At 43.0% G+C, this 19,029-nt stretch overlaps 1 protein-coding gene across 2 annotated transcripts; it reads right to left on the reverse strand.

The window, feature by feature from the left end:
- Positions 1-138: 138 nt before the first annotated feature.
- Positions 139-18,443, reverse strand: LOC124305800 (mucin-17-like). Of its 2 annotated transcripts, none has more exons than XM_046765636.1 (10): positions 18,039-18,443; positions 10,705-11,025; positions 9,816-10,247; positions 7,652-9,588; positions 7,186-7,480; positions 5,987-6,628; positions 5,455-5,913; positions 4,537-5,055; positions 2,983-3,738; positions 139-2,903 (listed from the first exon to the last, which is right to left on the reverse strand). In XM_046765636.1, the coding sequence occupies exons 1-10, from the start codon at positions 18,039-18,041 to the stop codon at positions 1,770-1,772; spliced, it is 6,498 nt and encodes a 2,165-aa protein (XP_046621592.1). In that variant the 5' UTR covers positions 18,042-18,443; the 3' UTR covers positions 139-1,769. The 2 variants fall into 2 exon arrangements, with proteins under 2 accessions (XP_046621592.1, XP_046621591.1); XM_046765635.1 differs by lacking the exon at positions 18,039-18,443 and adding an exon at positions 16,951-16,974.
- Between the last annotated feature and the right edge of the window lie 586 nt (positions 18,444-19,029).

Below are 19,029 nucleotides of genomic sequence, written 5' to 3' on the forward strand. Positions count from 1 at the left end.
AACAGTTCTTATCTATTTTCCTAAGTATGTATAAACAAATGTGCGCCGCACGATTAAACAGGCGAGTTTACAGCTGTTTATATAATTTTACAATAACGAGAGGTTGAAGTTCTTCCTCGTGCATGATCTTGAAGGCCATCGACTCGAGATCGCGAGCTGAAAAATAATTTCGATTGATTTTTTTTTTTTTTTTCACAAGTTGTTATCACTAATCGGTATCCGAGTCCGCGGATTATTCCAGCGATTAAACCAGCGCTATTTACACGAAGAGGAACACGAAGTTAGAGCTTGACGATATTGTAATTGTAAAGAGGTCGGATTATTCGCTTCGCGCACGTGTAAACGCATTTTAGGGCATTGGTTAAGGTTTAATCTACGGTCGGAAAACGGCAGAGACATCAAAGCACGGCGAAGTCCTTCATCGTTCTATTTCCGACGAATAAAAGCTTCACAGATAAAAGCGTTGATTATTGCCTGAGAAACCTGAAAATTTCTCGTTACAAAAGTAACATTTTCAGGATATGAAATGCGTGAAGTTTGAGGCTCAATTTAAGTTGGGCTAACAATTCAGCGCTTTTACCCATTATTGCCAGTATGCCAATTTTGACAAATGAAGAAAATACCGATTTTCTGTCAAATGAAAATTATCTGAAAATTTTCTTAAATGTAATTCAGACTTTTAAGCTATCGCTTGAGAATTTTATTCGACCGAGCGATATGTTGGAGTAAAATTTTTGGCACGTGGATACGAATAAGCCGTGAAATAAAAGGGTCAATGTGACATCGCGTTTCTGTGAGTTTACTTTGGCAGAAAGTGAAAAAGCGAGCGAGGAATCCTCTCGATATAAGATATTATAGGTAGGTACGTCGAGGCATCGATCTTACAGCGAAAGGGTGAAACCCGTAGGATTCTTGGGCCAAAAATTTTTATACTTCCGCAATATATTACTACGCGCACCCCGAGTGGTTTCGAATACACACGTACACGTGTACATTTATACCGTGTATTATACATATTTCATACATCTTACAAGTTCGGTAAAAATTCTGTTCGATCGTATTTATCATAAGTATTAGGTGTATTATTTTTCATACAGGTTTTTTTCTCAACTCTCCTTCTTCTAGCGACCAATATTTCATTATAAATTGTAGGAATATTAAGTTAAATAATAATATATAATATAATAATAATAATAATAGTAATAATGTCACATAATTAATTAATGATAATTGTATCGTTTCATTAAATAAATGGTATTACGAGTCTTTAAGATATATACTTTCGATTTCTGATCTTCTTTAAATATATGCCACTGTTTGTTTTCATTTCTATTCAGTATTCCTATACGTGTATATATGTTTTTTTTTTCATGTGAATGTATCTACATGTAATATGTACTGATATATATTTATAAATATTACTAATGCGTAGTGTCTTAATAATTTATATATGATACAATGATTTTATGTAATAGAAAAAAGAAAGTGATAATAGTAGTTCATCAGTTAGTTGTAATTTGGTACTTGAGTATGTATATGGAGAGAAATATCAATAATATACGCGCCGACTGTCGATCGAGAAAATTATTGGAAAATCATAAGTGGATAACGCAGAAAGTTTCGTCTAAATTGACTGTGTATTTTCAGACTAGTGCTCTGCGTGAGAAGTTTAAACGGTGATTGATGTTTTCAAGTAATAAATTACGCCCCCTAAACCGCAAACCCGTAAGATTACTTCGGGTTTGAAAAAATTAAGAAGAGAATCCCGTTTATCTTCGTTTAACCGATTTGGTCTTGACGCAACGACCTCTGTAACATATTTCCGTCATGTGAGAGACCTCGGTAGTAGTCGACGTTCTCAGAACTTTACCGAGCTGATCATCCTTGGTACTTGAAGTCGCAGCAGTGGTCGTGGCCACCGGAACTTCCGTCGTAAGCTCGTCGGGCGAAATGGGGACTTCCGGCGTGGTGTTAGGAGTGAAATTGACCGTTGTCACCTGCCCCGGAGTCGTCGTCTGATCGACTTTCGTCATTGTCGTGGTCGCCGCGTCCTCGGCTTCAGTCTTTTCCGCCCTCGTCTCTACGCTGGCGTTGCTCTTGCGATCAGAAAAGACGGGCGTTGAGTCAACCGTACTCGTTTCTTCCGATGCCAAGGCCGGAGTAGTCGGTTCTTCGGCTCCTTCCATGGTTTTGAAGAAGGCGTCAACGTAGCCAGAGATGCTGTGAGCCAGCGTGGTCTCCTTGACCTCATCATCTTCCGGATCTTCAGCGACCGTGTATTGCAACTTTGGATCAACCGTGACGAACTTTTCTTCCTCCGCCTCCTCCGTCACCGTTTCGTAGTCGTGTTTCCACCACGGCTTCGCCCGATGCTTGGAATGAAAGCGGTGGTCCTCTTTGATCACCGACTCCCTAAGTTTCGTCAGCCTTTCTTCAGACTTTGGAGAGACATTCTGACGTTCGGTTGTCTCTTCCGTCACAAACTTCTCATTTTGCATGGTAGTCGGAAGGTTGCTGGTCTTCTGGCTCTGCGTTGTAGTCCATTGCGTGGTCGGTGTTTCGGTGGTGGTCGTTGCTACGGTAGTGCTCGAGGTTTTTTCCAGATCGTCCGGAACGCTGGTCATCGTCGTCATGACGGCTTCGACGGCTGGTTCTTCATCGCTATTCTTTGTCATCTCCTCGAAGAACTCTTCGAGGAAGGATTTAACGGTCGTCGATGGTTCGCTGGTTGTCGAACTGACCGTTGTCGGAGTCTTGGATTTGTCGAAACGCTCAGTCTCTTCATGGCTCTGCTTTTCGCGGAACAGGGTATTCCAGGCCGAAGCCACGTGCTGCGATTCAGCGCTGACGAAATCGTCCGATGGCCTTACGCGTACCCTGACACGTCGTCGTCTTTGCGTGGTCTGAACGATAAACAATTAACGAACCTCATAAGTAAGAAAAAAGTAACACCCAAAATGATTAACGGGATTCTATACTTACTCTCTTAGTGGTCGTCGGCTCTTCGGGATGTTCCGAAGTGGCGGATTCTCGTTGGCCAGTTTCGTCTTCACCGTCTTTCGTTGCCAAGGTCGTTGGAACTTCGGTCGTCACGACGACGGGATCTTGAGTGACTTTCGGGGTCGTGGTCAAGTCAGTTTTGGTCTCATTCATCGTCGCTTCAGCCTTTTCAGGAACAGTTTCTGAGCCCTGACCGTTGTTCCAGAATTGAAGCGCGTTCAGACTGCTCGGACTGTCTTTAAGGGGGTCGTTTATCTGCTCAACGAACTGTCTGCCATGAAGCGAGCCCCGGTTTCCCCTTTCCTTGAGCTCGAGACCCTCTTTCTTAGCGTTTCCAAGGTAGCTTGCATTCACGACGATACTTATCGGCGGTTCGGAGCCACCGGTTTTGTCAGACAAGAGATCCGGTCCGGCTGTAATGATGTCGAATGACGAGTCATCGCTCTTTTCTTGCCTTTGAATATCTTTCGCACTTCCAGATTGAACGTGGTTCGCCAATGAGCTCGGCTGGAACGATGACAGGGTCAATTTAGTCGACCATTGACTTTCCGCGCCGTCAATGTCGCTTGCCGGCTTTCTTCCAAGGTGACCTGCAAGGTCGAACGTCCCTCTGTTCAACTGGGTGTACTTGCGGTGAGTCGAACTCGCCAACTGCGTTTGATCGTACTCTTCTCTGGGCTCTTCGTGACTCGAACCGATGCCGAAGTTCAGGACGAAGTCCGAGCGAGGAAACTGTAGCTAGAAATATTCAGGGCGAATTTGATTATCTATATTTTCACGTCGATGAAGCGGCTCCAGAACTCACGATTTAGCGCATTATCTGCGGTAGCTTATATGTGTGATTTAGGGGAAAAAATTGCCCAAGTTTAAAGGGCACCTTAAACATCGACCCTAATTTCTCACCAGGTTTTCTCCTCGACTTTCAACCTACCCTACGAGCTAAATTACGGATTCTTGAACCATGACCTGACTGCTTACAACAGTATGATAATAATCCTGCAGAGGGGTGTATTTTAAATCCCATGAATAAATTGACATTCGTGTTTTAACGCGGTCTACCACTTAGTGGCTTTATCCTTTTATACCAGGTTTCCCAACCTCTCTTACTTCCTTGACTTGCTGATTAATCTCGAATTCGCAAGATTTTCTACCAGAAATAGTATAGTGACGCGTTCAGTAATTGAGTAATGGAATGGTTTCAAAATTCAAATGATATTAGAATTATGATTCAAATAGTGGTTATTGAATTGGATTCAAATAATAGAGGTGCGTGCACTCCGCGTGGACGCAGATCGATAATAAACCGGAATCTTATATCAACGCTTTGGAGGAATTGGTTTATGGTCTGGGGAGGCCGTATCACCTGTTTGCCATTTGTCAGACATTCGAGCCGACGTTTTCTCCATCCCCGAAAAAGCCCGTGTTTCTGACAAAACTTGAAGAATTACCTCCACTTTCTCTCTCTTTCTCCCTCTCTCAGCAAAAAGAACGAGGGTAGAAATATTGGTCTTAAATCACCGTCAAGGGTATACTCACATTTTCATTCTGTTGAAAAGCGCTCAGTTGTACCGGTCTCTGCAGAGCCTCGGCTTGAGGAAGGCTTTCCAAATTTGGGGTATTCAATTCCTCCTTGAAGAGGGTTCGCAGGTCTGTTTCTTCGGGTGAAGCTGGAATCCCTTGAATTATTTGCGGTGGGTAATTTTCGTCGAGTGGTAATTCATTGCTTGAGTCCAACACGGGTTCGGTCGTGGTCGTTGTGGTCGTCGTTGTCGTCGATGTTGTCGTCGTCCTCTTCTTTGCAGGTCTTCTGCCCCTGTTGCGAGGCCTGATGGTCCTTGACTCCTGGTCGTTGTGCACCCTCGGTTTGACAGTGTAAGCCTCTTCCTCAAGGCCTTGCGATGCGACGTTTGCTACGCGTGGTGACTCCGTCGTGGATCTGGTCAACGGTCGTCGGTTCATGATTTGATACCTTGATCGATTCTTCAACGTTTCAGAATGTGGACTGCTGACTTCGACAGGCGAGTCGTTCGACGATTGAACCTCGTGCGATTGAACCTGAAACGAGGAAGAATGAAACTATGTCAGTGTCTGTTGATGGCAGTAAGCCTTCTCCGTTCTATAAGTCCAGAGCACAATGCATAATTCTGAAGGTGGAGGATTTGAAAAATTAACAGAAAAAAACGCTCCAAGACTTATTTTTACTCGCGCGGTTCTGCCTGAAGAAGTTTCGACCGACTTAAGACTGCCAATCGCTGCAAGAGTCATAAATAATTTCCGACTCTTCTTTAGGAGTGAAATAAAAAGCCGTCAACCGAGGAATACTCTGACACTTCTTACACCAATTCCAAAAGATCGTAATACCTTTGTTTCAGATCATGCAAAGGTTCTTATTCCTTGCCTAAACTTTGTTCAGAAGAAAAATGAAATGGTGATCATGACCTAGTGAGTATCTACCTGATCGTGTTTAGGTCTGTAGGTGCCAACATTCTCGTTATTTTCATCGCTGATAGGATGGATGGGTTTGAAGCTTGGAGGTCTGATGAATCCGTACTCAATTTCCTCGTCGCTATCTTTATCGTAGCTCTTTGGTGCCTGAGTTGTGGTAGTCGTGGTAGTAGGTCGTTGAGGAGGTGCCTGAATCCGGACGTAGTCGTTGTTGGCCGTTTGTCCACGCTGATTCGCCTGAGAGCGATTCCTGGACCTTGTTCGAGAGCCGGGTTGCGTTCTACTCGACGAAAGCTGCCTGTCCTGATTGACCGCGCTGAACCGGACGAATTCATCCCTGGATCCGGTCGGCCGAGTCTGAATTGCTGAGTCGACGCGGGGGCGGTTGCCGTTCTGACCCAGCCGCGTGCGCACTCTTTGCCGAATAATTGATGGCGTCGAAGTTGAGGTTGGCCTTGGGGTCGTGACCTGGAACGGGAAAAACAGGGTTCAAGAGACTGTGAATTTCGGAACGACCGACGCTTGTCAACGCATCGCTCACCTCTGGCGCTTCAGTAGTCGTGCTGGTGGTCGTGAAGCCGTTGCTGTCGTCCGATGGCCGGTTGTAAACCGGTCCAGACGTTGGGCCTTGTGCATCAAGGTGCTGCTCGGATTGAATCGAGTCGGGGGGTGACAGCTGGTGGTTTGGAACAGGAGCCGATCCGTAAACTTGATCGCGGTTAAAGTCGTTGTATTGGAAGCTGTTGGTGGTATCCTTCCCTTGGGAATTCGCTGGTTGATTATCGTATAATTGAGCTGTGGTTTGGGGGTATTCAGCCGTTGGTCCCACGGCCCCGATTTGGGGCTGGAAATTGAAACCATTCAACGAACTCGCCTCAACGCTTGGAAAACCGGCGTGATGGTCGTCCTGGATGCCTTGAACTTGCTGTTGGAATACCTGAGCTCCTCCATCTGTCCCGACAACTGCTTCCGGTACAGATCCACCGTGAAGAGGTTGGGCTTCGGCTTGCAGACCGTCGTTTGAGATGCTGGTTGGGCTTGGTGATGACTGGAAGACTTCCTCAGGATTCTGGATCGGCGCCGTTGATCCCTGGAGAGAATGTCTCGGAGGGATATTCGGGTGGTTTGGTTCCTGGTTTTGGGCGTTCTGCTCCTGCTGCGAGATCATAGCATCCGGATGAGCCTGAGGTGCAAAGATATTGTTTATTGGGATGCTATCGGATTACTATAATTCTAGAAGAGTTTCAAAACAGAAATAATTCCGGTTCTTCTAACCAAAGCGCCGAGTCTGAAATACAAATCTTATTTAACGAGACTGTTCAGGGTTAATCGATTAACGACATTGCTTATTTAGATTGCTAAGAAGTTCTTACATCACATTCTATTTTCATATGGCAAAATATACAAGTCACGTGCAGTACAGAGCTGTACGATAACTCAAGTTACCAATTGAATCCGTGCATAAATTCTCTATCCCAAAACAATGCCGGTACTTGTATAACTCAACATCGCGTGCTTGTGCAAATATTCTCGATTCAATCCAATACAACGAACCACAAACATCGTCCGACTTCCCCGACAACACGGAGTAGGAATCTATTAACTGAAATTCGTCTCAGTCTCGGCTTTAAAAATGTCCATCGATTATCCCGGAGAGACGTCAAGGCCCAGACGCCGGCAGTCGGGAATAGCCTCGAGCTCTAATAGCACGTAGATTAAAGAAGAATGGGGATAGTGTACCTCCGGTTGGACCGCATTCCGGTCACCACCTCGTCCCCTGTATCTCAGATGATTCCTCTCTACGGGTTTTCTATGTTGCTCAGCGGCGTTGAAGTGACGGGTTTTCTCTCGTGTCTCGGGTAGCTTTGCCTTGGTCGGTTCGTACGTTGGTTCTTGGTAGGCTTCCGTAGTCGTCACGTATCCCTGGCGCACCCTTGACCTGCTGTAAGGTCGTAATCGTGATCTCTCGGTGACCGAGGATCTCGTTGAAGGGTATTCCGTAGTTGTTGGTGGTCTGGTCGGAACGATCCTGCCTCTGAAATTGATGTTTTTTGTTACGTCTTCGTATAATCATGATGAACATCATAAAAATGTCTAAGAATATACCAACGTTTGTGAGATAAATAAAAAATCGCTGTTCAACATCTTTTAGTCTGTTAGTTAAATTAATTTCCAACTAAGATATTGAACATTTTTTTTTTCTTACCTTTGTCTTCCGCGGTTTCTGTGGGTCGTGGTGGAGGGTTCGGTTGTTGTTGTCGTTGTGGTTGGCGGGGTCGTTGGTGCTTCGTGGGTGGTCTTTTCGACGAACTGGTTACGTTCGTAGAGTGAATTGACGAGACTCGGTAGTTGTTGAGATATCCTGGGTAGTTCATTGGGAATCGAATACTGCGTCGGTCCTTGTGAGAGCCCTGCAATTTCGGCGGTTTCTTGAACGGCAGGCTGCTCATTCACTACAGGCTTATAAGCCTGGCCGACTTCCTCCTGGAACTGGTTGTGTTGCAGGGTTGAAGGTGTCGTCTCAGAGTTGTATCCAGCGGTTCCGTGACCCTGTTCCTCGACGTAGAACTGCCTGAACTTCGTCTTCGTAACAATCGTCTCGGTCGAGGGATGATACTGTGGCGTTGACGAGGTCTGGGGCGACCTGTCGTCGTTATAGAATTGCCTATGTCTGTATCTCGTTCCCCCGGGAAACGGGGTCGAAGAGAATCCAGATTGGTAGCTGGGGGTAGTAGTGGCGATGAGTGCCTCCTGGGAGAATTCGGGGGTGGATTGAGGCGCATAGGGAAGAGATGGTGTGGTGGCGTAAGCGTTGGGTTCGACGATCGGCGCGGTCTCCTCGACACCGTCGAGAACCCCAGGCTCGTCTTCTAGGGTATTTACGACAACGGAGCCGATGTGCGGAGCAGGGAACGGGATCTTCGAGTATCCTGGGGGAGGTTTGAAGCTGAGGGGAGCCACAAAGAACGGAAGCTTGTCGACCTTGCGCTCCACGCGGTTATTGTCGATGGCGGAGAGGTAGGGCAAGTCGAACTTGGCGTAGCCGGGCGGCGGGTCGAGGTTGGTCGGTCCAACGAAGACCTGGGGTGCGTCGGGACCGACCGAGTCGAGAACGGATATGGTCTTGGCGTCCTTAAGGATGCTGAGGACATCGGAGACTCGCAGATCCTCTGGGTTTTTAACGGGGCTGGTGCTGCCCATGTAGACGGACAGCGGTGGTTGGTTGGGCGAGGGTGTGGTCGCCGCTTCCTGTCGGCCACCGTGTCGCTGGCGTCCCTTGGTCCTCGGGCCTTGATTCTTGGGTCTGACGGTCTCGGTCAGGTGTTGTTGCTGGGCCTGATTACGAGCTCGATTTTGGGCGTCGATGCTCGCTGCCTCGTCTTGGGCCCTGCGCTGCTGCTCGATGGTCTCTTGGTGGGCCTGACGGTGGGCCTCGAGCTGAGCGCGGGCCCGCGCTTCGTCCTCTGCCTGTTGGCGTTCCAATTCACGTTGTTGCTCGAGCGATCGCTGGATCTCGATCTCCTTCTGCCGCTCAAGGGCGGCCAGCTTGTCTATCTCCGCTTGACGGGCCAGCGTTTCTTTTCGCCTCCGTTCCTGCGCCCTGATCTCGGCAACTTTCTTCCGCTCCAGTTCCTCCTGACGCCTAATTTCCTCCCGGCGTGCCACCTCCTTCTTCAGCTTCTCAAGCTCCTTCTGTCTGGCCTCCTCCGCCTGTCTTTCCAACTCCTTACGCAGTTCCAGCTCCTTCTGACGCTTCGCTTCCTGTTCCCGCTGCACTCGTTCCTCGTGCAGCTTCGCTTGTCGCTCGAGCTCCTTCTGTTCCTCCTTCAAACGCGCGAGCTCCTTCTCTCGCGCCTCCTTCTGGATCCTGTCTCTCTCCAATTGATCCTGCTGCAGCTGGTACAGTATCTGCTGTGCGAATACCTGCTGCGACGTTGTCGGCCGAGTTCCCTCGATCCCTTGGCTCACTCCCAGCAGTCCCGAATTATGGCCAGTCAATCGACCTCGCTGTGGTTGCTGGTACTGAGTCTGCTGGAGTACTGACGACTGTTGCTGTTGCTCCAGAACTTGCTGCTTCCGGTTACGACCTCTCTGCGTCTTCTGCTGGGTCAGAGTTTCTGCAGGAACGTATACCAGTTGGACCTGCCAGAGAACATGTGGTGTTAGTATACCTTTTTCTGAGGTAGCGTACTTGGCGAGACGCCGACTATGGATAAAAAGTTTCACTTAGATTTGGCAGATAGTTGGCAAGTCTTTGGGACTATTCGTTTCCGATGCGATGTTACGACAGTCAATTATAAGCAATAAGTCAAACATGGGTCGATTGTACAGTCTCAATTATCATTCATCATCAGTAATTGGGTTCTTACCTCTTCCTCGCCGTCATTCTGTCCGTTCAGCGAACTTGGCGCCGTCTGCGAGTTGAACTCATCGCTATTTTGATCATCGCGAATTTGTTGTTGTTGTTGTTGTTGTTCCTGTTGCTGTTGTTTCGAGTTCCTGTAGTGTCCACCCTGTCTAGCCGCGTATTCTCTCGTCTTCCCTTTCGCACCAGAATGATTCTGCTCCTCATCCTGATTCTGGGCGTCTTGTTCACTCTGGGTTGACCCCTTCTGGTTATTCGCGGCCAGGAAGTTCTGGGCTGGGAATTCTGGTGGTTGGGGTTGGTTCCCCGGAGGAGGTGGAAGCAGGGCGTCAGGTGCGAGCTGAGGCAGCGTCTGAACATTGGCAAATGTGCTTTGGTGGAGCGCCGACTTCCGTTCTTCGTCGGTAGCGAAACCCTCCGGAAGGTAGGACTGGGCCTGGATAAAAAATTCACGGTTCTAGTTTGTCCCGCAGTCTGTTACACCTGCGTCGAATCATGACTGACAGCGGGGCACGAGCCAACTTTCATTACAGATTTCGAACGGAATACTCCATCAGGAACTGCAGTTTCGTAATAGCCACATTTCTAATTTCCATTATAACCGTGTTAAGTAACCCGCTGCGGAATATGGTACGGCACTCGCTCTTGTCTCGATCCCCCCACCTTCCCCCCTAAATTTTTTTTTATTTTCCTCCTTTTCTTTTTACGCTCGTAACGCTTTAAATTCTAGTTAAGGTGGTCGAAAAAAGAGCACAAGAAGTCGGTTCTCCAACCGCGGTGGTGTTGAATAACTAAAAACATGCCCGGGAGTTCGCAATTAGCCGCGGGGAGGGAAACAAATGAATTATGACAAAAGAGAAGAAGTAAAAAAAAAGTTTAAAAAAAATTCACACCTGAAGCAGCTGCTGCTGGGCTCTCAGTTGCTGCTGAAGAAGCAGCAGCTTCTGGATGCTCTCCTGCGTCTCTTGGATCTGCAGAAGCTGTTGCTGATACTGCTGCTGTAGCTCCGCTGGCAACGCAATCTGCCGCAGATTTCCGGGATTTCCGTCACCGCTTGGCCCACTTCCGCTTTCCTGGATCGACCTGGGACTCGCCAACGGGATCCATTCGCTGTTAGCGACTTGTCGCGACCATCTCTCACCCTTTGCTGACCCGAAACAGACCTCAAGGATCAGGACGATCGCTAGCGCCAGGACCAGGCGACGCCGCACGATCTGGAAAAAAATGGAGAGAATTTGGTAAAGGGCGAAGGCCTTGTAAAATGGGCGACTGGCTTACGTTAGCATTTGTGATTCTGTGTGTGGGCGTTTTTAATTCTGTCTTTTTTTCGGTTTTTGTGCCCGTCCAGCACCGAGTGGTGAAATCGGTGGAAAGTTACTCGGTTCATTGTCGGTTTGATCGAGATTATTTCTCGAATTGATCGGACATCCGCGGAAAATTATACTTATAACGTACAAGGAGTATTAGAACGAGAAGTTTCGCGGTGATTATGCAGTTTTTAGCGTCAGGGATTTTTTTAATTTAGTCAAACGGACCTTTGCCTCTTCCTTTTTTATTCCTCTTCAGCATCAGAGAGCCTGAAATCTCGACGGTGTAAATTTGCATACCCCGAGCCGTGTTGTCTTTGCAGTTCAACATAATGATTATCATCAAGTAGAGTTAAAATTAGCGAAATTTCGTTTCAATCAAAGTTTGGAAAGCCGTCAAACTTTTAAAAATCATTACTGTAACTGCAGTTATTACACTAATTGCGCAAAACCGCGAGTAAAGACAGAAAGAGAGAGAGAGAGAGAGAGAGATAAAAAAGCGGGAAAAAAGTCGTTAAAAAATCAGCCGGGCCGCACGAATCGAATAAGGAATCAGATAAATATCTACATAATCATACGCATTCGCTTCATATATATACCTATAAACACAATCACACGGTTGTTGCTAATAAATAACTTGGCGTTTTTCAAACCGTTTTGCGGTGGGCAAGATTTCTAATATCTCGCGGTTTGCTTCGACACGGTGATTATTACTCTCGAAGTGCATTATTGTAACAACGTTTTCGCTGTTTATGACTCATTCCATCGTCCAGGCCTAAGCGAAAATCTGAAACGAAGTCCTGAAACTGAAAAAAAGTAAAAAACCGTTTAACTCTGGCCCGGATCTGATCGTTGCAGAAAACTTTTTGCGCCCCGATTTTATTGGCGTAAAATTTTTCACCTCCAATTATTCGCGGCTAAATTTTATCAGCTCGGGAGTCCGCGTTCCATTTTTTTCCTGATCCGAATCTGTCACGTTATACTTTTACTTCGAGTTCTCGACTATGCAGGCCGTGTGCAGCTCATACCTATTACTTATATTTTTAGAGAGTAATCGCGTTGTGCAGTTCGCCGGTGAATGTAGTCGGCCTTCTGAAATCTCACACCGGAACAACGGGGTGTAAAATGTGTGAGCGTGTATTAAACATGTCCGTACTATTGTACCTACTGTTATGTATGTTACGCGTCGCGGATAATTAAGACCGTCGTTATATTTATAACTAATTATAAAACGCGTGCCTCTGCATTTATCGCCGTTATTAAATAGCCGAGCGATTCTCCGACTCTCCGGAATCGCGTGTCCGACGGTTTTAACTCGCATCCCCATTCAAATGATCCACCTTGTTATAAACGCTAAACTCTGTCCTGTACTCGTAGTATCTAGAGTGAGACTCTGCCTAACGAACTGTGCGCTATTTACTCCATGAATTCCCTGATTTCTAATAAATAATAATCAAAGGTTGAAAAATCGGCCAATTATTTATCGCAGGACGGTTAACGATGAAAGCTGTGCTGAAAATGAATCGATTAATCGACTGTTTCGTTGTTTCTTTATTTTTGAAAAGGTGCGTTTCAAACCAACGTTACGTAAATTTTTTTTTTTTACGATTTATAGTTTTATTCAAAATATTTTTTAATTTTAGGCGAAAATATTCATTTACCTCTCACTTATTACATCAAATAGGTAGCCTATTAAGTAAGACAGTGATAATAATTGATACTCTAATCACGTAAATTGAAATTTTATTGCGTCGTTCGCGGGAGTAAAAAACAAAAAACCAATTATGCGGAAAAATAATTGAGTTTGAAAAGCAATCAATTATACTCGATTAATCGGGGAAAAATAGCCGATTATTTTTTATCATTCTTATTGTACGTGCAAAATTTCGATAATCGGTCAATTATAATTTCAGTCGCTCGATGAGGGTATCTTTTTTTTCGCCTAAAAATGATAGGTACTAAGATTTTTAGCCTGCTTTACGAGTCTATGAAACTGTGAAATAGGTCACGGGTATTTTCAAATCACGCAATAATATCCATTCATAATTTTAGTGAAAAAAGCAATTTTACCTTATTATACCGAGCAAGAAGTTGAATAAATTTTACAACAGGTATAATAAACTTTCTTTCCACCTAAAAACCAATTTATTACAGAAGCTAACGCGCCACTCGCATTTGACGTTCTGCATAATTTTTCCTAGGAGGATTTCTCCCAACGAAATAAATAAGCAAATGAATAAATAAATCGGTACTCTCAGAGATTTTTAATCCACTCAGTAAAGTCAGGATTTCTGATTACTTCGTTAACGATTTTTCAGCAAAAATGTGCAAATGGAGAAATAATTCAGGGCACAATTGGTCTCGAGATTCTGAATTAAAATATCGCTGGAATCGATGAATCGTCAAAAAATCGTAAAGATGGATTTTTTAACTGTCTTGTCTAAGCACGTGTGATTTTTTCACAACAACAACAATAATAATAATAGTAATACGAAAGTGAAATTTATAAAAAAATAATCAGTAGCAAACAAGCGCAGAGAAAATTGTATAATTCATCAACACACGTGGAATAAACGAAAGTTTTATACAAGACTAATATTATGCTTAAATGTAAAATATTACTTTGTCTGATCGAGCAAGATGCGAATTATTTACAACGCTTTCGAAATTTCAGTTCAAAGTAGCGACTGGTATAAAATGTCTAGAAAATTGTAATACAATTTGAATGAAAGATGGAAGTGATTCCGGTGCGGAAGTGAAAACGTCGTAAAAATGATATAAATGAAAAAGAATAACAATAATAACGAATTCCCTCATCGACATTGGGTCGAGAATAAATACCGCCGAAGACCTTGGTGTCAATTTTATAGGGCATTCCAAATTCTTTCGTCTCTCTCGCGGAATATTTTCCGGAGAAAGTATGATATTAATTGACGCATGCGAAGTAGATAAATTCCCGCGGACATCCGGTCAACGAATTACAGATAAAACGCTAAACGCAGATCAAACTCTACGATAAATATTTAAACAAGCGGTATCCGCTCGTGCGATTAGAACCGCATTTTTTTTTTTTTTTCCTTAGTCCGCCGGCTGCCGCACGATCCGACAATTCGGTCCGAATTTTCTGGTCCGACTCGCGTAAGCCGGCTGTATTGAATGGACCGTCCGCAGAGCAAATAACTTATTAAAAGGAGGTCAACACCTTTCTCTGTTAGCAAGAACGCCGCGCTGAATCCTCAGACTTGACTTACCCGCTTCGTTTCTCAGGCTTGTTCGTTAGTTACAGATCCACGACATCCAGAATCGCGGCTTACGCCACACACGATCGCAGTTAATTATAATCGATCGATCCGTGTGACCCGGTCCGATTTTCCGCAGTCATTGCCATTGAATTCAACTTGATTTTAATCGCTGAAGGTGGGCGTTGCAACGTTGATTTACTCGTTTTTACCTTCTTCGATTATGTTAGACACACGATCTTTATGGATTTTTATTCCCACGGTGAGCCAAAAAAATGAACCCATCGAATCTATGGTCTTGGAATGATCTGTTTACCGAGAAAAAAAATTCTCACGTTTGGAGAAATTTTTAACTCAATTTTAAAAAGTGTCGCTGGCCGTGTGAAATTTGTTGTTTAAATAATAGGCGAAAAAAATTTCCATGCATATTCTTGCAGGGCATTAAATTCTCTGAAAAAAGATCCTGGAGTTGATTTTTTAGACTCCAAATTCGTATATTTACGGGCTGTGAAAGTCGAAGAAAAGCGGAAACGTGCGGTATAGCGTTCATACAAAATTATAATCGAACTTTAACGAAAAATTAAGAACAAAAACGATTTACGGATATACAAGCAACACGGACCTTGCATTTCTGATAATCATTTCGGTTTACTTACGACCGTCGGCAATCGATTATATTACAATATCGTTATGCAAATGTTAAGAAACTTTGCAATTTTACACTAAAATCACTCGGTCGACAAATCGTCGTTACAAATATCACGTTATTGAGAAAACTCCTTTCGTTTCAATCGCTCTATTCGCATTGAACATCGGATATTTTTTCACTAAATTCATGCACTATTATAAATGGTGTACAAGCTATTTTGTAACTTCGGTATGCAGCTATGAAACTGCGTATAAATTGTACTTTTTAGAATCGATCGTTGGATCGATGAAACAAGTCGAAATAAAGCTGAAAATAACTATATTAATAAATATCCCTCGAACAATTTCATAACCCAACGATCTACATTTTTGGAAATTAACCTTTCAAGTCACGCACTATTTTGCTGAGTCAACCTTTACAAGAATATGATATTCTACGGTTTTTGGGGTCGGTAATTACGAATCTGAAATCAGAGTTAAAAAATTCGGACAAAAGACGGACAAAAATTACAAATTTGATCGAACACGGTCAAAAAACTCTATGCAGGGTTTTTCAGGATCGCTGATTAGATTTGCCATGCCGAATTTTCAAAATGTGATTTCAGCTTCGTAATCAGCGACCCCAAAAACCGGTGGACAGAGTTTTTTCAGCGGATTCGATCGAATTTCAAATTTTTCTCCGCCATATTGGACCCACCATCTTGATCAGCGATTCGTAATGAAAAATAGTAAAAACATCGCAAAGAAATATGTTCAATATACAAAATAGATGGTAAGAACAGTTGTCACAATGATTCGAAGGGTTAATACAATTGCATTGGGTAGAAACGTGCGAAATGAAACGGTAAAAATGATCTCGCGACTTATCAAACGCTTTCCTCACTCTATCAGATCGAACAAAGAACGCGGCGAGCAAAACGATCAGCCTGATTGCTCGAATGAATTGACGAATGTAATATGCTGCGGAAAAAAAAAAAAAAAAAAAAAAAACGTTATACAGGGAAATGTGGGTGTTTATGAAACGAGAAATGGTCGTGGTCAGTCAGCGTGAAACCGGTACTTCCTGGTTTATACCTAGGAACTCTATTTCTCTGTGCATCCGCATTTATAAGGTGTCCGTTTACTCGATTATGCAATTGCGTTTTAGCATTGGCTGCGAGATTTCGTCGCGATGCGTTTTTTCCGAAACCGTGTTCAAAGAAATCCGTGATTATTTACTCTCGTCGATTCGGTTAAATAGCAATTAAAAAATAGACCTATGACACCGGCAAACACGAATTTCGAGTCTGGGTTCTAGACGTCGAATATTGATTTCTTCTACGTAACTAATGAATAAAAAAATAGTTTTATCAGATAAAGTTTGATTTTTTAGAAAGCAGAACGATATTTTGGATTCCAAAAAAAAATTACCCATTTTCTCAAACATTTATCCGTAAATTGCACTTAAAAAAAACTTCGGTTTTGCATTTAAATCACTCTTATTCAAACATAACAATTAATAATAAACTAAAAACGTAAAAGAATTGATCAACAAAGTTTAAAAGTTCTTCTAAATTTTCTTACGGACTCTCTCGTATCAAACTCCAAACGTACAATTTCCCGTCATGCTCTAATTATACAACCATTGATAACGTTAATATCGACCAAAAACTTCAAGACTTGTTTATCAACGTAAAATATGACAAAAACAAACTTTATAATTAACAAATAAAGATAAAAACGTTATTACTCGATATGTAGAATCAACGTTTATAAATTTAGAATAGTAACTCAAAATAAAAAAACAAAAATTTCTCCTAACCTGTACTTATTGTTGGCGTCTCTGAGTTAGATTTTTCATTTCGATCGGCCCGAGAATAAACCACAATATTTTACATTCAAATAATAAAAAAAAATAAATAAACAAATAAATAAATAAATAATCACCAGCTACTCGCACACTGACCCCGCTTTTTTTTTCTCGCAGCATCCCGCGGTCCAAAAATTACCGTTGCGTCTTTTGTCTCGTTGTGTCTTTCGTCGTTCGCGACTATCGCGAGAACAAAATGCGGCGGGATTTTAATTATTCCGAAGGCATCGCGGATCTAGAAGACTCGGGAAAAAAGCCGTCTGGGAGCGCGAGGCGATTATCAAGAATCGCAGGAGCTCTGATATAGTGGGTCAGTGTGTGAACGAGCGTCTGGACAAATTCCTTTTCGAGAAAATCGGTTCCGAGAGGTGACGTCTTTTCTTTTTTTTGGTTTCTGCAATTTTATTTCTCTCTTTACAGGTATCCGATTTACGAAGAAGAAGAGATAAAGAGACGCGAAGAGGCGACAATCATCGGGCTGGGACAGTTTACGAACTTTGTGAAGAAATTAATTTTGCTACTTCGGTGAAACTAAAAAAGTAATTCATAATTCGTTTGCTAACTTTATGACTGAAATTTTTTATATACTTTATTCGTACATTAAAAATACACAATTGATGAACTATGCTCGTTTGCAAATGAATACAGTAATTAAAAACTCATTCATTCGATCCAAAATTTGAATAGCTTCACTTATTCTGTAGTACAGAAAAAAAAAAATTATCGATCCCTGACCCGTATTTCCAAGCCTTTCGTCACTCCAGTCTGATAATTGCTTTCTAAATTTGTTTTCGGCATTTTATATGCTTGTTACGTTTTAATAACGCAACGTTAATTACAACAGCGTATACCTTTCTTTTTTTACCTTTTTTTAATCAAGAAACTACGTGTTTTCTTAACAACAAAAAATTAAAAGAAAATAAAACTGTCTACAATATCACGGCGTATTTATTATTATAAATTATTTATCAACGTTTTTTTCGCTTCTCGCGTAATTCGGCAAACGTTTCTTTTGCCGGAGACTTCAATACGCGACGAAAGATTTTCTATTTTATCCCTACGGCTAAATAATTTTTTTTTTCAAGTTTCTCTTCGATCGTTTCGCGATGGAAAAAAAAAAAACAATAAACCTAAAGACGTTTTTCAATAACCAAAGTAACAAACAATATGACAAATAAACTCACCATCGTGAATATAAGCCCGTCTTTCCTATCCTTCACTTATTATCTTCGATCACTTTGTGGAAATTTCGATGTTGTCGAGAAAAAAAAAAAGAAAAAAAAAAAATCGATCCACGCAAAAACAGCCCGATTCTATCAATCCGCCTTATATCCTTCCTCCCTTCGTCTAATCACTGATTACCGCACTGCCCGGTGTCCATATCGATCACTCCAACAACGATCCGATCAACGATTAGTGAAAACGTTTTTTTTTTTTTTCCCCACGGTTTATTATTCCGAAAATTGGCAACGAATAAAAGGAAATTTGGCTTAGGGAAAAATTCGAACAAACAACTATAATAAAATTGTTTCTCCTACGGTACGCTCGTCATCAACGACCGGTATAAAACACCCGACCCGATCTCTCGGCAAGACTTCGTTTCTTTGAAAGGATGCGATCGCGGTTGGACAGTCTATATACTCTCCCCACCATGAGAATCGGATGGATATCCTCTTACGCCGTTGCTGCTTGCAGTAAACTCGCCGCTTACACATCGAAGTCCACTTGTCTTCGGGGTGCTTTGCTTCTCCTTCGCTCCCGCTGAATTCTGATCATTCGGTGGTCAACGAGAAAGACTTTCCTTTCCAGCTCTGGCTGAGCCGAGAACTAGTCGAGACTGTATTTTCCCCGTCAGCTGTGTACTCGAGGAAATATTCAACAGGGTGGCGTAAAATAAAAAGACTCGATAATTCTGTCGCAGAGACAAAAATTTACCGTAGTTTAACGTAAATTGTCAATTGCTTGATTTTATTGCACTTAATCGCAGAATTTTCTTCATTTCTCATGAAATTATTAACGGAATTATTAAAAATCGCGTTACCGTTTCACCCTTTGAGTCGTATTGGTTGATATTCTTACAATTTTTTTTTTTTTTTTATTTTATACATTCAGAGAACTTTTCTCAACATATTTCTTTGCGATGTAATGTAAATTATTATTTTTAGAAACAAATAT

The sequence above is a fragment of the Neodiprion virginianus genome, chromosome 5 (assembly GCF_021901495.1).
Source record: "Neodiprion virginianus isolate iyNeoVirg1 chromosome 5, iyNeoVirg1.1, whole genome shotgun sequence".
Lineage (NCBI taxonomy): Eukaryota > Metazoa > Arthropoda > Insecta > Hymenoptera > Diprionidae > Neodiprion > Neodiprion virginianus.